General features: G+C 37.5%; 1 protein-coding gene across 2 annotated transcripts in view; it reads left to right on the top strand.

Moving 5' to 3' along the window:
* Window positions 1-13,545, top strand: part of SCLT1 (sodium channel and clathrin linker 1) — a 249,843-nt gene extending 236,298 nt beyond the window's left edge. Inside the window, exons 19-21 of one of the 2 annotated variants that reach the window (XM_036853901.1) lie at window positions 719-797; window positions 9,092-9,187; window positions 13,030-13,545. In XM_036853901.1, the coding sequence (XP_036709796.1) occupies window positions 719-797; window positions 9,092-9,187; window positions 13,030-13,092 (238 nt within the window). In that variant the 3' untranslated portion in view covers window positions 13,093-13,545. The remainder of the gene's footprint in view (window positions 1-718; window positions 798-9,091; window positions 9,188-13,029) is intronic. The other variant, XM_036853902.1, reaches the window with a different exon arrangement.
* The last annotated feature ends 3,776 nt before the right edge of the window (window positions 13,546-17,321 follow it).

The following is a 17,321-nucleotide window of genomic DNA, read 5'->3' as shown; positions in this document are numbered from 1 at the left end:
GGGCCTCAAGCTATTTTGGGAATAAAGAATAAAAAAGTACAGCAGTCTGAGGTGTGGTGAGTGTGAGGCACGCAGGGATAGGAAAAAGGTGCAGAAGTCATCCTGCGCAGGCATAACTAAGCTCGAGTGGTCTATTCTTGAGGGGTCCTCAATGCCCTCTTGCTGCAAATGCGAACAGGCTTGCCAGGAGTAGAATACTTTGGTCCTTGCCAGCCAAGAGATGGCTTTTTATCATGCAGAATGTTTCTCTGTTGTTATTATTATTGCTGTCTTCTTTCTCGTTTAGCAGTTTATTACAAGTTATGATAAAAGATACACATGAACATCCAGTGGACAAGGGCATAGGGCCAGGCATGAGAGAGGGGCACGGAGCATCTTTACCCTCTCCAGGCCCAAAACTCTGCCCAAATTTCCACGTGTTCACCCACCTGGAAGTTTCCCATTCATTTTTAAGTCAACAGTTCAATAGTTCTAAGTGTTTTCACACTGTTGTACAACCAATGTCCAGAATATATGTGTATTTTATAAAGAAATGAGTCGTTTCAGATATGGTCTATTAAGAAGCAACTTTTATTTTGCACACAAGATATTTTTGTTCAAAACATGAACATGTATCTCACTAATAAAGATTCCATTTTGTTAGATTTTTGAACAGTTATATTAATGGCTTTTTCTTCCATTCTTTTTTTTTTTTTCTTCCCTCTCTCTTGATTAATAGGAGTGAGCTGAGTCGACAGAAACTTCATACCCAAGAGCTGCTTTCTCAGCTGGAAATGGCAAATGAAAAGGTAACTGAGGTAAGATAATGACCCTCCTGGGAAGTGCTTTCTGCTGCAGCTTGATACACATGTTATAGAATTTTACCTGAGCCAAGTCCAAATTAATTCTCTACTTGGAAATACCATACGGATGTGAGTATTTCTTGTAGAAATCATACATAACCCTAAAAGTGCACACTTAATATAATATGAATAAAAGCTTTGAAAGTTAGTGATTCATCATATTTAAATGACAAAGATAGAGCTCTTATTTCAGTTTTACCAGTATACCTTGTGCTTTTTCAGAATTGTTAGGATCCCCTTTATTTCTGTGCATGTCTGACTGGTTTTTTTAATCCAATTCCTCTAATATTTTTTTTTAACATCTTTATTAGAGTATAATTGCTTTACATTTTTGTGTTAGTTTCTGCTTTATAACAGACTGAATCAGCTATACATATACACATATCCCCATATCTCCTCCCTCTTGCGTCTCCCTCCCACCCTCCCTATCCCACCCCTCTAGGTGGTCACAAAGCCCCGAGCTGATCTCCCTGTGCTGTGTGGCTGCTTCCTACTTGCTATCTATTTTACATTTGGTAGTGTATATATGTCCATGCCACTCTCTCACTTAGTCCCAGCTTACCCTTCCTCCTCCCCGTGTCCTCAACTCCATTCTCTACATCTGCGTCTTTATTCCTGTCCCTCCCCTAGGTTCATCAGAACCAATTTTTCTTTTTAGATTCCATATATATGTGTTAGCATACGGTATTTGTTCTTCTCTTTCTGATTTACCTCACTCTGTATGACAGACTCTAAATTCATCCACCTCACTACAAATAACTCAATTTGGTTTCTTTTTATGGCTGAGTAATATTCCATTGTATATATGTGCCACATCTTCTTTATCCATTCATCTGTCGATGGACACTTAGGCTGCTTCCATGTCCTGGCTATTGTAAATAGTGCTGCAGTGAACATTGTGGTACATGTATCTTTTTGAATTATGGTTTTCTCAGGGTATATGCCCAGTAGTGGGATTGCTGGGTCATATGGTAGTTCTATTTTTAGTTTTTAAAGGAACCCTCCCTACTATTCTCCATAGTGGCTGTATCAATTTACATTCCCACCAACACTGCAAGAGGGTTCCCTTTTCTCCACACCCTCTCCAGCATTTATTGTTTGTAGATATTTTGATGATGGCCATGCTGAATGGTCTGAGGTGATACCTCACTGTAGTTTTGATTTGCATTGCTCTAATGATTAGTGATGTTGAGCATCCTTTCATGTATTTGTTGTCAATCTGTATATCTTCTTTGGAGAAATGTCTATTTAGGTCTTCTGCCCATTTTTGGCCTGGGTTGTTTGTTTTTTTGATATTGAGCTGTATGAGCTGCTTGTGTATTTTGGAGATTAATCCTTTGTCAGTTGCTTCATTTGCAAATATTTTCTCCCATTCTGAGGCTTGTCTTTTCATCTTGTTTATGGCTTCCTTTGCTGTGCAAAAGCTTTTAAGTTTCATTAGATCCCATTTGTTTATTTTTGTTTTTATTTCCATTTCTCTAGGAGGTAGGTCAAAAAGGATTTTGCTGTGATTTATGTCACAGAGTGTTCTGCCTATGTTTTCCTCTAATAATTTTACAGTGTCTGGCCTTACATTTAGGTCTCTAATCCATTTTGAGTTTATTTTTGTGTATTGTGTTAGGGAGTGTTCTAATTTCATTCTTTTACATGTAGCTGTCCAGTTTTCCCAGCACCACTTACTGAAGAGGCTGTCTTTTCTTGCCTCCTTCATCAAAGATAGGTGACCATCTGTGCATGGGTTTATCTCTGGGCTTTCTATCCTGTTCCATTGATCTGTATTTCTGTTTATGTGCCAGTACCATACTGTCTTGATTACTGTAGCTTTGTAGTATAGTCTACTATAGTCTATAGTATAGTCTGTAGTATAATCTAAAGTCAGCGTGATTCCTCCAGCTCCGTTTGTCTTTCTCAAGATTGCTTTGGCTGTTTGGGGTTGTTTGTGTTTCCATAAAAATTGTGAAACTTTTTGTTCTAGTTCTGTGAAAAATGCCATTGGTAGTTTGATAGGGATTGCATTCAACCTGTAGATTGCTTTGGATAGTACAGTCATTTTCACAATGTTGATTCTTCCAATCCAGGAACATGGTATATCTCTCCATCTGTTGGTATCATCTTTAATTTCTTTCATCAGTGTCTTATAGTTTTCTGCATACAGGTGTTTTGTCCCCTTAGATAGGTTTATTCTTTTTAGTTGCAATGGTAAATGGGAGTATTTCCTTATTTCTCCTTCAGATTTTTCATCATTAGTGTATAGGAATGCAAGAGATTTCGGTGCATTAATTTTGTATCCTGCTACTTTACCAGATTCATTGATTAGCTCTAGTAGTTTTCTGGTAACATCTTTAGGATTCTCTATGTATAGGATCATGTCATCTGCAAACAGTGACAGTTTTACTTTTTCTTCTCCAATTTGGATTCCTTTTATTGCTTTTTCTTCTCTGATTGCTGTGGCTAAAACTTCCAAAACTATGTTGAATAATAGTGTTGAGAGTGAGCAACCTTGTCTGGTTCCTGATCTTAGTGGAAATGGTTTCCATTTTTCACCACTGAGAACGATGTTGGCTGTGGGTTTGTTATATATGGCTTTTATTATGTTGAGGTAAGTTCCCTCTATGCCTACTTTCTGGAGAGTTTTTATCATAAATGGGTGTTGAATTTTGTCAAAAGCTTTTTCTGCATCTATTGAGATGATAATATGGTTTTTATCCTTCTATTTGTTAATGTGGTGTATCACATTGATTGATTTGCATATATTGAAGAATCCTTGCATTCCTGGGATAAACCCCACTTGATCATGGTGTATGATCCTTTTAATGTGCTGTTGGATTCTGTTTGCTAGTGTTTTGTTGAGGACTTTTGCATCTGTGTTCATCAGGGATATTGGCCTGTAGTTTTCTTTCTTTGTGACATCTTTGTCTGGTTTTGGTTTCAGGGAGATGGTGGCCTCATAGAATGAGTTTGGGAGTGTTCCTCCCTCTGCTATATTTTGGAAGAGTTTGAGAAGGATAGGTGTTAGCTCTTCTCTAAATGTTTGATAGAATTCACCTGTGAAGCCATCTGGTCCTGGGCTTTTGTTTGTTGGAAGATTTTTAATCACAGTTTCAATTTCAGTGCTTGTGATTGGTCTGTTTATATTTTCTCTTTCTTCCTGGTTCAGTCTCGGAAGGTTGTGCTTTTCTAAGAATTTGTCCATTTCTTCCAGGTTGTCCATTTTATTGGCATATAGTTGCTTGTAGTAATCTCTTATGATCCTTTGTATTTCTGCAGTGTCAGTTGTTACTTCTCCTTTTTCATTTCTAATTCTGTTGATTTGAGTGTTCTCCCTTTTTTTCTTGATGAGTCTGGCTAATCGTTTATCTATTTTGTTTTTCTTCTCAAAGAACCATCTTTTAGTTTTATTGATCTTTGCTATGGTTTCCTTCATTTCTTTTTCATTTATTTCTATCCTGATTTTTATGATTTCCTTCCTTCTGCTAACTTTGGGGGTTTTTTGTTCTTCTTTCTCTAATTGCTTTAGGTGTAAGGTTAGGTTGTTTTTTTGATTTTTTTTTTTGTTTCTTGAGGTAGGACTGTATTGCTATAAACTTCCTTCTTAGGACTGCTTTTGCTGCATCCCATAGGTTTTGGGTCATCGTGTTTTCATTGTCATTTGTTTCTAGGTATTTTTTGATTTCTTCTTTGATTTTTTTCAGTGATCTCTTGGTTATTTAGTAGCGTATTGTTTAGCCTCCATATGTTTGTATGTTTTGCAGTTTTCTTCCTGTAATTGATATTTAGTCTTATAGCATTGTGGTCGGAAAAGATACTTGATGCGATTTCAATTTTCTTAAATTTACCAGGGCTTGATTTGTGACCCAAGATATGATCTACCCTGAAGAATGGTCCATGAGCACTTGAGAAGAAAGTGTGTTCTGTTGTTTTTGGATGGAATGTCCTATAAGTATCAATTAAGTCCATCTTGTTTAACATGTCATTTAAAGCTTGTGTTTCCTTATTTATTTTCATTTTGGTTGACCTGTCCATTGGTGAATGTGTGGTGTTAAAGTCCCCTACTATGATTGTGCTACTGTCGATCTCCCCTTTTATGGCTGTTAGCATTTGCCTTATGTATTGGGGTGCTCCTATGTTGGGTGCATAAATATTTACAATTGTTATATCCTCTTCTTGGATTGATCCCTTAAGCATTACGTAGAGTCCTTTTTTGTCTCTTGTAATAGTCTTTATTTTAAAGTCTTGTTTTGTCTGATATGAGAATTGCTACTCCAGCTTTCTTTTGATTTCCATTTGCATGGAATATCTTTTTCCATCCCCTTACTTTCAGTCTGTATGTGTCCCTAGGTCTGAAGTGGGTCTCTTGTAGACAGCATATATACGGATCTTCTTTTTGTATCCATTCAGGCAGTCTGTGTCTTTTGATTGGAGCATTTAATCCATTTTCATCTAAGGTAGTCCTCAATATGTATGTTCCTATTACCATTTTCTTAATTGTTTTGGGTTTGTTATTGTAGGTCTTTTCCTTGTCTTGTGTTTCCTGCCTAGAGAAGTTCCGTTAACATTTGTTGTAAAGCTTATTTAGTGGTGCTGAATTCTCTTAGCTTTTTCTTGTCTGTAAAGGTTTTAATTTCTCCATTGAATTTGAATGAGATCCTTGCTGGGTAGAGTAATCTTGGTTGTAGGTTTTTCCCTTTCATCACTTTAAATATGTCCTGCCACTCCCTTCTGGCTTGCAGAGTTTCTGCTGAACGATCAGCTGTTAAGGTTATAGGGATTCCCTTGTATGTTATTTGTTGCTTTTCCTTTGCTTCTTTAATATATTTTGTTTGTATTTAATTTTTGATAGTTTGATTAATATGTGTCTTGTTGTGTTTCTCCATGGATTTCTCCTGTTTGGGACTCTTTGCACTTCCTGGAGTTGATTGACTATTTCCTTTCCCATATTAGGGAAGTTTTTATCTATAATCTCTTGAAATATTTTCTCAGTCCTTTTTTTTTTTCTCTTCTTCTTCTGGGAGCCCTATAAATCGAACGTTGTTTCATTTAATGTTGTCCCAGAGGTCTCTGAGTCTGTCCTCAATTCTTTGCATTCTTTTTTCTGTTCTGCAGTAGTTATTTCCACTCTTTTATCTTTCAGGTCACTTATCCGTCCTTCTGCCTCAGTTATTCTGCTATTGATTCCTTCTAGAGAATTTTTAATTTCATTTATTGTGTTGTTCATCATTGTTTTTTGCTCTTTAGTTCTTCTAGGTCCTTGTTAAATGTTTCCTGTATTTTCTCTATTCTATTTCCAAGATTTTAGATCATCTTCACTATCATTACTCTGAATTCTTTTTCAGGTAGACTGCCTATTTCCTTGTCATTTGTTAGGTCTGGTGGGTTTTTACATTGCTCCTTCATCTGCTGCATATTCCTCTGTCTTCTCATTTTGCTTAACTTACTGTTTGTGGTCTCCTTTTTGCCGGCTGCAGGTTCATAGTTCCCGTTATTTTTGGTGTCTGCCCCCAGTGGTTAAGGTTGGTTTAGTGGGTTGTGTAGGCTTCCTGGTGGAGGGCACTGGTGCCTGTGTTCTGGTGGCTTGGGCTGGATCTTGTCTTTCTGGTGGGCAGGGCCTCGTCCAGTGGTGTGTTTTGGGGTGTCTGTGAACTTATTATGATTTTAGGCAGCCTCTCTGCTAATGGGTGGGGTTGTGTACTGTCTTACTAGTTGTTCGGCATGCCGTGTCCAGCACTGGAGCTTGCTGGTTGTTGAGTGGAGCTCGGTCTTAGCATTGAGACGGAGATCTCTGGGAGAGCTCTTGCCGATTGATATTACGTGGGGCCGGGAGATCTCTGGTGGTCCAATATCCTGAACTCGGCTCTCCCACCTCAGTAGCTCAGGCCCGACACCCGGCCAGAGCACCAAGACCCTGTCAGCCACACAACCTGGTACGTGGAGACTTTCCTGCCTTTTTGGAAGTCTAAGATCTTCTGCCAGCATTCAGTAGGTGTTCTGTAGGAGTTTTTCCACACGTAGATGTATTTTTGATGTATTTGTGGGGAGGAAGGTGATCTCCACGTCTTACTCCACCATCATCTTGAAGATCCTCCTCCAATTTTGTTTTAATCCATCACAGAAGACATGTAGAAAATACTTTTTCCTACTGGAATATATTAAAACATTCCTTTAGATTAATGCTTTAGAACTAAATATAGCAAGGGTTTATCATTTTTTTTCTTTGAAGAAAAAAATTTAAACAATTTCCAGATTATTATTAGAACTTTCTAGAACTCTAGTTCTTTGTTTGATGAGCAAACTTCGAAGGTATTTGTTGGAATTTCATTAACAGGCTGTATGGTCCACTAGCTCTCTGTGGCCTTCTATAGGAGCCATAGTGAAGTCATTACACTTCAGTTTTATAGCACTGTAAATTGACATGAGCCATTTAGAAAACAATTAAACAGTAGCCTTTCAAAAACTCTTTGATGTTGCTCCCACTTCCAGGAATCTGTTCTAAGGAAATAATTTAAAATTTTAAAAAATTTAAAGGGTCAACACAGTAATTCAACACAGTAATGTTAATTATTTTGGAAGATCAAAAGCAACTAAAATGATCAATTAAAAAAGAACAGTTGCATATATTATGATTTATCTAAGCTGGACTGTGCCTTAACCATTATGATAGCAGCATAGTAAAATGTACATTATACATAGTCTGATTATAACTATGAAAATGATTATTATAGATGATGGCAGTTTTTCCTCAGGTTTTCTCTAGTGTTAATGATGTGTCTCTTAAATTTAAGACTACGTATTTAAACATCTTGGTAAATTGGAAAAGCCAATATAGTTCTCTTCATACAATTTAATTTTGCTTTTGGGCACAATAAGAAATAGAATAAGCACATTTTAGCAGGATACTGTTAGTTCAGTATTTTGTATTACTAGGCATGACGTTCATTCTTATCATTTGTATGTTATGACATGGGAACCATCTAGTTCAAAGAACTGTATAACAATTTTACATGTGCAAAATCTTTTTTTAAGGCTAGTAAGTATGGAGAAGGCTAATACAATTTTTAATTGATAGATTCTTTTAACTTGTCTGCATGACACCATGTTGTGACAGATTTATATTCATGATGCCTATGTAGTTGCCTGAGGCTGCTCTAACAAAGTAATACGGACGGGGGTGGCTTAACCAACAGAAACTTATTGTCTCGCAGTTCTGGAGGCCAGTAGTCCAAAATCAAGAAGACAGCAGAAATGGTTCCTTCTGGGGGAGAATCTTTTCCAGGCCTCCTTCCTAGCTTCTGGTGGCCTCGGGCATTCCTTGTCTTGTCAATAATGTTCTCCCTGTGTCTTCGTGTGTTCTTCCCTTTGTGCATGTCTGTCTCTATGTCCAAATTTCCGCTTTTTATGAAGTCACCAGTCATACTGGATATGGACCCAACCTAATGACCTCATCTTAACTTAATCATCAACAAAGACCCTATTTCCAAATAAGGTCACATTCATAAGTACTAGGGGATTGGGGCTTCAACATCTTTATTTTAAGGGACATAATGCAACCCATACCAATGCCTTAATAATGCTTTTGACCCTAATACCTTCTGGAGTATACAAATGTATTGGGAAACATGTAGACTGATTTCTTCCCCTTTTAAATAATACCGTAAGCATATAAATCATTTAAGATAAGTCTAACTCTGTAAGAATCAGGATTTCTAGAATGAATATTTTCTGTTTCTTGACCTTAATAATGCGTACACTATGTCACAGTTCCCCTGGAAGCTTGTCTAGCACAGTGGTTCTAAATACGCTAGCAGACAGCATCGACACCACCCAAGAACTTGATAGAAGTGCAGATTCTCAGGACCATCCCACCCCTACTGATGCTCTGGTTGTGGGGCCCAGGTCTGTGTTCTCACACTCTCCAGGTGATCCCAAAGCAGTGATATAGCATCTCAAGGTTAACAAATCACAAACTGAAAGCCTTGGTCTTAACTTCAGATTCACTTTGCTTTTAGATTTAATTCACTTTCTTTGGTGGCATGTGGTGGAGGGTCAGGGGAGGGGAACCAGTTTAGTCATAATGTAAAACCAGCTTTGAACCTTGAAGTTCATGACTTGAAAAATGTAAATTTGGAGATATATTATCTTTGCATTTTGTAAGTGGTAAAATGATGTCCAGATTTTTCATTGATTATTCCATAAAACATCTCCGTGCCACGTATGGATTTCTAACTTGTTTGTCTTATATTTCCCCTTAATAGAATGAAAAGTTGATTCTAGAGCATCAAGAAAAATCCAACAGACTTCAGAAACGACTAAGTGAGGCGGAACAGAGAGCTGCTTCAGCCTCCCAGCAGGTAGGGCGCTTCCTCATTATCCCTGGATAACAATAGTCTGAGTAGAGTGGAGATAAGAAAAGTTCCTCAGAAGTTTCCAGAGAACTAGTAGTTTTATTTTCATTTGATTAAACTACTTAAAATTAGTCTCTTTAATGTTTAAGGTTGAAAAAGTAAACTTCAGAATCAGAAATAAACATCAGCCTCCTCCATTTGACACCTAAATCTGGAACTGCACTGTCCAATACGATAGCTGCTAGCCACAGGCAGCTGTTTAAATTTAAATTAATTAAAATTACATAAAATTAAAATTGAAACCTTCAGTCACACTAGTCAGATTTCAGATGCTCAAAAGCCACATGTAGCCATGGCTGTCATATTGGACAGCGTAATATAGAACAACTCTGTCACCCCAGTAAGTTCTATTGGACAGCACTGCTCTAGAATTATGTTCTGTCTAAAACGAGGCAGGTATTCATTGACAGATTCGGAAGTAAATGACATTGCTTTGAATGTAGTGTTTCAAATTGCACTGTTTTTATTGCAGTTTCTAAGTGGAAAAAAATTACCTAGCTTATAGGTTTAACTTCATTTAATGCACGTTTGTATATGACCATATAAATCTAAAATACCATATAAAAGTTGTCCAATGGGAAATAGAGTAAAAAGTGCAGAACATCAATGAAATAATAAGGGGCAATTACTCCTAATGCACACGTATCACATAAATGAAATGGGCCATTTGTTCTAAAGTAGGAGCAGTAGTCTCTCCTGTTAGGATCAAAATGAAAAGAGTTTAGTGATTATAAAGATAGGCTTGAAACAGACGGTTTAGATAGATAGAGAAAAACAAACCAAGTTACTGTATTATTAATTATATAATATTTGGTTATAAATGTACTGTTTCAATCAAAATTAAGATTATTCTTAGATATTATTACAGCAGTAACTAACTAAATACTGAATTCAGTTTGTGTTCATGATGTTTATAGATTTTTTTTTTGAAATCTACTTCTGGTATGAACATGGCATAGCACTTAAAGAAAATCCAATCATAATTTGCCCTTCAATTTTCCTCCCTCTTGAAAGTAATTATAGTTTTACCATGTAAGTTTAATTTCTTATGAAATTATGGATTACTGGATGAATTAATTAATTATTCAAGAATTCACTTATTCATTTAGATTATAAGGTAACAGGAGCCAAGGTGTATGGGACAGTATCTTGAGAGGAGGTGTTTTGGAGTCAGGCAGATAGCCTGGTGCCATTAAGTAGCCATGTGACTTTGGGCAATTTCAACTTCTCTAAGCCTCAGTTTCTTCATGTTTAACGTAGGATAATAACACCTCCCCAATAGAGTTATTGAAAGATCAAAGGAATGAGCACATACAAAGCACTTAGCATAGTCATTAAGTGGTAAATAAGATACTTATATATAGAAATTAAATTTCTGTATCACAGTCTTTGAAGCTGTATCACAAGCTTCAAGTTTACCTTTTTCAAGGACTGTGGTAAAGAAAATGCCTACTTAAAATCAACTACCTGCACAAGGGTACAGTTAGAGAACCTTAACGATATAATCCAGTTGACCTCTAGTTGTCTCCTTCCTGACAGAATTAAACCTAAGCAGTCCAACAAAGATGTTTCTCCTGTTATTTAAACTCCCTAACGGCAGAGATTACACCATTCTCCTTGTGAGCCTTCTTTTTATTGTTTTGTCAGTAACCACTTCACAGATTTTTCCCTAAGTTTTTTTCCTTCCATTCTGTTCTCATTTGAAGATGGAAAGTAATCATTCAGCATTTTCCCCATACACAAAAAGGAATTTATTCCCTGGAGTTAATATTTTTTTCTATTTTAAATGTGTCCAAGTCATAAACTTTTTTATAAGACATCTATTCAGTCTTTTTTAATCTTTACCTTTGCCTTCTCTGAATCCTTTCTAATTTTCCCATTTTCTTCCAAAAACTGGAAACTCCTGTTAAAAATAATATCCTGGGAAGGGCTTGATATTTAATGAAGTAAAGGCGTTAAAACAGGGATCCCCAACCCCTGGAACCCGGCCGCACAGCAGGAGGTGAGCAGCGGGCGAGTGAGCGAAGCTTCATCTGCCTCTCCCCGTCGCTCCCCATCGCTCCCCATCGCTCCCCATCGCTGGCAGTACCGCCTGAACCACCACCCGCCCCTCCCCCATCCATGGAAAAATTGTCTTCCACGAAACCGGTCCCTGGTGCCAAAAAGGTTAAAGACCGATGCATTAAAAGGTTATTATTGTCTCTCACATGTCATTCTTACCAGTGCAGCCCAGCATCATGTCATTGGTTCAGCACAAGCCCTGCAGTGTAGTCATTCAGTCACGCTCGAAATGTGCTGTTCTGATTAACTTTTTCTATATCTTCTTCATCCATCTCTGGACGATGGTTAGATGTTCCAAGTATATCATTCTAAACTATTGAATGCCACACTGTGTTCTTTTGACGGTATGGGATTTTAAAAAATCAGTATGGTGAAGCCCTTCTCTGCAGGACATAAAACCTAGAAACTATGAAAAGAAATTAATAAATGTGACTATTTAAATTTCAGATTTCTGCATAGAAAAGTCGTAAAGTGAGTGACAAACAGAGAAAAATATTTGCAACACATATGACAAAAGGCTTTTATCCTAAACACACATAGCGTGGCTAATCAACAAAAAAAAGTGCTACAGTACAATGAAGTGAATAAAGGATAAAAGAGAGATGGCTTTTGAACATTTTTTTTAAATGCCCAACTCATCCTCACCCAAAAGGCAAATACAGATTTAAACTGTAATCACATATTATTTTTCACCTGTCAGATCATGGAGTTTGATAATACATTGTGCTGGCACTTGCATACATCACTGACATAAGTGTGTATTGGTACAACCTCTTTGGCACCCAATTTGGCAGTATCTCTCAACAGTTGTAAATGTACCTAACCTGTGACCCAGCAATTCTAAGAATTTATTCTGCAGGTGGTGTACTTGCACCTGGGCAAGTCTGTGCAAGGAAGCACGTAAAAATACTAATTGCAACATTGCCTATAATTCTAAAAGATTAAAGACCATCTAAATGCCCATCAATAGGAAACCAGTTAAATTATGGAGTATCCATACACGGGAAATTTTGCAGCTGTTAAGAGGAATAAAGTAGATTTAATGTGGAACTATTTCTAGGGTAGATCATTTAGCAGGAAAAAAATATGAAAAGTGTGTACAGTACTTTATCATTTTTTAAATAAAAAAGGGTGAGGAAATATGTGCATGTATTCTCACTTAGAATATTTCAAGAAATATACTTAGAAGCTGGAAATAGTGGTTTTGCCTGGAAAGAGGGATGTGGAATGAAGGACAGAGATGGGAAGACTTCCTTTATGCTGTATAGTCTTTTGTACTGTTAGATATCTTTTACCATGTGTCTGTATTATCAATTCCAATTTAATATTTAAAGATTATTTTCTTATTAGACTTACTATGATCTGTCATCATCTTTTTATTACCAGCCCTGCATTGTGCTGGCTCACACTTAGTTTGTGTTCTAGCCTCTTTTCTGATTAACTTTTATCTAGATGTTTTTCATTCGTTTGTAAAATATGTTTTGGAATTCTCCGTGTATCACTGAGCTATGGAATGCCATATTTGACATGCATATCTCTAGGGTAATACAGGCATTTTAAGTCTCAAGAGTAAAAGAGAAATGAACACAAAAAGCGACCTCTAACAAGACCCCTTATAATAAGATTATTTTCAATAATTGTAAGTTGTGATGCATTATACTTTGTATTAGTCTAAGATTTTTCCATAGAAAAAGTAGCTACTTACTGATTGTTTATTTCAATTGCAGCTCAGTGCGATTACAGTACAGAGAAGAAAAGCAGCCTCCATGATGAATCTGGAAAATATTTAAAAATATTCATAGTTCACTCACAGAACTTTAGACTTGGGAAAGCTGTTGGACTAGAAGTTTATTAAAACAGTAAAACCTGCATAGAATGGTTAAGGCTTGTGTCGTTTTGCATAAGCATTTTCCATTCTGTTTTGAGGGTTATTGGAAAACAGAACAGCTTCCTGTAAGTAAAGAAAAGGTAATCCTATACTGAGTAGAGAATAAAGCCAGCTGGGAAGAGCTCATTGCCTTCATCAACGTGTCTATTTTTTAATTCCTCCTTTTTCCCTTGGAAGAGCGTAACAGTTTTCAAACTATGCTAATCATGAGAAAGAGTTTTAAGAAATTGCTAGAATTTTAATATTTCAGGTTCCAGAATTTGAGAATTTTACATCTGTTACGCGTAACTCATTTTTAAAGTTCCCAAGTATCCGTTTTATTATTAACTCACATGTAATAAATTATGCACTTTCTAAAATGATGCTGTCATGTATTTTATTTTATTTATTTATTTTTTAATTATAAATTTATTTATTTGGTTGCATTGGGTCTTCGTTGCTGCACGCGGGCTTTCTCTAGTTGCAGCTAGCGGGGGCTGCTCTTCATTGCCGTGCGCAGGCTTCTCGTTGCAGTGGCTTCTCTTGTTGCAGAGCACGGGCTCTAGGCACACGGGCTTCAGTAGTTGCAGTGCGTGGGCTCAGTAGTTGTGGCGCACGGGCTTAGTTGTTCGTGGCACGTGGGATCTTCCCAGACCAGGGATCGAACCCATGTCCTCTGCACTGGCAGGCAGATTCTTAACCACTGTGCCACCAGGGAAGTCCCTGTCATGTATTTTAATGTATAATTGTAGTGATTCATTTTTACCTTACACGATTTTCAGTATTTATCAAATATTGATTTAAGAATTTGGGAAGGTTTTCATTTGCTTGTGGTTTTGGGGGTTTTATTTTGTTTTGTTTTTGCTATTACTCAAAGCAGTATTAATCAAATGGAATCTTAAGTTCTGAGACTGCATGGGCATTGAACTAGTGCAGTCCTATTGATTTTCATAGATCCATGTAGTTAGTTACTCTCTGCTCCTAGGTTGAACATGGTGTACCCTGCTTTCTGGTGACTAGGGTAGATGGGTTTGCGTCTGGACAACAAGTTAGGAGACCGTTGCAGTAGTCCAGATAAAAGATAATGAGTTGCGTTTGAGGTGACTTGAAAATATGCATGTGTAAGTATCCAACCAGCAGTCAAAAGTTTAGGACTGGTGCCAACAAATTGGGATAGTCATGAGGTCTTCGGCGTGGAGCTGAGATCTGAAGCGGTGGAGTGTAGGGGCTTGCCTCCGGGCCTCGTGTGAGGTACTGACCACCTCTTCCCCTCCGTTTCTCATGCTGTATCCCTGATGATGGCCTTCTTTATCTTCCATCATTACGTCATCCTCCCTCCCCACATAGGGCCTCCGCACATACTTTGCCATTTGCACGTTCTTCAGATCACTACTCAGACACCACTGCCTCTGAGAGCCTTCCCTAGCCTCCAGACTGGGTTAGGTCCCCTTGTTGTACTGCTCTTAATATATGCTATATTTTTTTCCTGTATAGCACTTACCAAAATTTGTAAATAACTGTTTTTGAAATTTTTTTCTTTAATGTCATCTCCTCCCCAGCAGACTGCAAGCTCCTTGAGAGTAGGACTCAGGTTTACTATCATTCATCGTTGTATTCTTAGCACTCAACACGGTTCCTTGGGACATGGAAGGTATTAAGAATTGTTTGTTCAAAAACTGAAAAAGAGTCTTTAAGGACAGGCCCTTAGAAAATGTCTTCGTTGGTTGAATGAGCTCAGGAAGAAGAGTCACTGGAGGAGACTGAATAGGAGCAGTGAGAGGCTGGTAACCAAGAGAATCCAAGATGACAAAAACTAAAGGACGGATGAAATCTGATCTTATAGGCAGGAGGGGGCAAATGGTTGCTAGTGTCAGATACAACGATGAGACCAAATAATACAGACATGACAGTTAAATGGCAGATAGGCGCTTAGCTTATTTCCATTTCTTAAAGCATTTTTCATTTGATTCTCTAAATTCCTTCCCATGTCATTCACAGACTGATTTCCATGTAATAAGAGTTATGTTCATATTTATGTTTATAGAATATAGTGTTTATTTTTTAAAACTTTTAATTAGAGAAAATGTTAGAATTATATCTGACAAAAAAATGAGACTGTAAGAGAAAGCACTTCAGAAACTAACATTGTAGACAAATGAAATATAAGTATTATTATCCTGTTTTAAAAAGAAAATCTAACTTTCCAGACTTATTTCTTTAAGGTAAAATCTTTCAACATAAGCACTTTCTCCAAACTTTGGCCAAAGGTGCCTACTCTTTACATTTTAATACTAATAACCTCCCCCCTCCAGTTGGCTATCTTTCTTGAATACTTAGATATTCTCCAAGAAAAGGATAAGCTGCTAAAATGCCGATAATAGGCCCTTCTGACCTCTGTTCAATTTGAAGAGACTTCAGCTATTAGCAACAGAACTGAACGTGTATGGTTATTTTTCTTCCAGAAAAGTTTGTTAGCTAATGATTTCTAATGTAAAAAGGTAGTAGCGTTTTTGACATTCCTCATATTGGTCAGTCTTAACTTCATTTACACAGACAGTAAGTATCATTTACTCTGTGAGCTTTATTTTAGGAGACGGGAAATGAATAGGAAAGGGAGAAAAGAAATGATATAAATCTGAAATTGGGGGTAACATAGCTAGTTCATTTTATTTATTTGTGTTTCTTTATCGTGTCTCCCTGAGGAAGAAAAGAGATATGATTACCTCTTCTTCACTTTGTATACAAATATGCAAATTGGGACAGCCAACAATCTTCTCATTTCTCCTCTGGTGTGAGAACTATGGGAGAACATTAGTAACAAGTCAGTCATTCGTTTATTCAGCAAATATGAATATTTCATAGCTGCACAGTCTGCCAAGCCAACTCAGACAAACCAAGGAAGAGCGAAAATACACTTTTAAACATTTTATTATAAATTCTGTTCTTTAGCCATAATGTGTTTTATCAATTTTTCCAAAATAAATCTGTAATAAGCTTTTTTTTGTAAACCTCTTAATCAAAAATAATGACTAATTTTTTTTAGCTTACTTTAAAATGTATGTATACATATAGATATGTATACAGAGAGGAGACAGACACTGCAACACCCCAGTGTTGCCTATGAAATCTGTCCCCTACCAACTTTTTTTTTTTCCTTAATTTTTTTTGGCTGTGCTGCACAGCATTCAGGATCCTAATTCCCCAACCAGGGATCGAACCTGTGACCCCTGCAGTGGAAGCGCGGAATCTTTTTTTTTTGTTTTAATTTATTTATTGTATTTATTTATTTTTGGCTGCATTGGGTCTTTGTTGCTGCGCGTGGGCTTTCTCTAGTTGCGGTGAACGGGGGCTACTCTTTGTTGCGGTGCGTGGGCTTCTCATTGCGGTGGCTTCTCTTGTTGCAGAGCACGGGCTCTAGGTGCACGGGCTCAGTAGTTGTGGCTCGCGGGCTCTAGGTGCATGGGCTTCAGTAGTTGTGACGCACGGGCTTAGTTGCTCCGCGGCATGTGGGATCTTCCCGGACCAGGGCTCGAACCCGTGTCTCCTGCAGTGGCAGGCGGATTCTTAACCACTGCGCCACCAGGGAAGCCCCGAAGCACGCAATCTTAACTGGACCGCCAAGAGGAGTCCTCACTACCAGCTGTTAAAGCTTAAAAAATGTGTAGCTTTTTTGACAGTATTAATGTTCTTAGTATTTACGTAAGGAAGAACTAAGTAAATATGTATATACTTAGATAACAAAAATCATAGGGTGGAAAGGCATTTTTAAAGTAATTTTTTACAACACTGGCACCCACCCAACCACCAAGAAAAAAATCTACACTAAGTAAGTGGCCTTGTAGCCCAAGGGTTCACCACAAAAATTCACACGTGCCCCACATGCCCGTAGACACTCCCAATGCACTAGCTCTAACCCTACACTTATTTCTTCCGCTCAAAAAGTATTTTGGAATGTAAGCAAAGGAGGAAAACATTATAGAGATAACTTTGAACCTGCTCTAGTTTCTTCCTTTTTAAGTACATGTTCTTGTAGCTCACTCCTTTATTTTTAGTAACAAATTACCAGTGTTACTGTGCACAGCTGCTGAAGTTCACTGGGGCTGGGTAGGCAGCTCGCTCTCCCTCGAGGTGGCCCAATCCACTTTGCAACAG

The sequence above is a fragment of the Balaenoptera musculus genome, chromosome 5 (assembly GCF_009873245.2).
Source record: "Balaenoptera musculus isolate JJ_BM4_2016_0621 chromosome 5, mBalMus1.pri.v3, whole genome shotgun sequence".
Lineage (NCBI taxonomy): Eukaryota > Metazoa > Chordata > Mammalia > Artiodactyla > Balaenopteridae > Balaenoptera > Balaenoptera musculus.
This window is presented reverse-complemented; position numbering and strand designations above follow the sequence as displayed.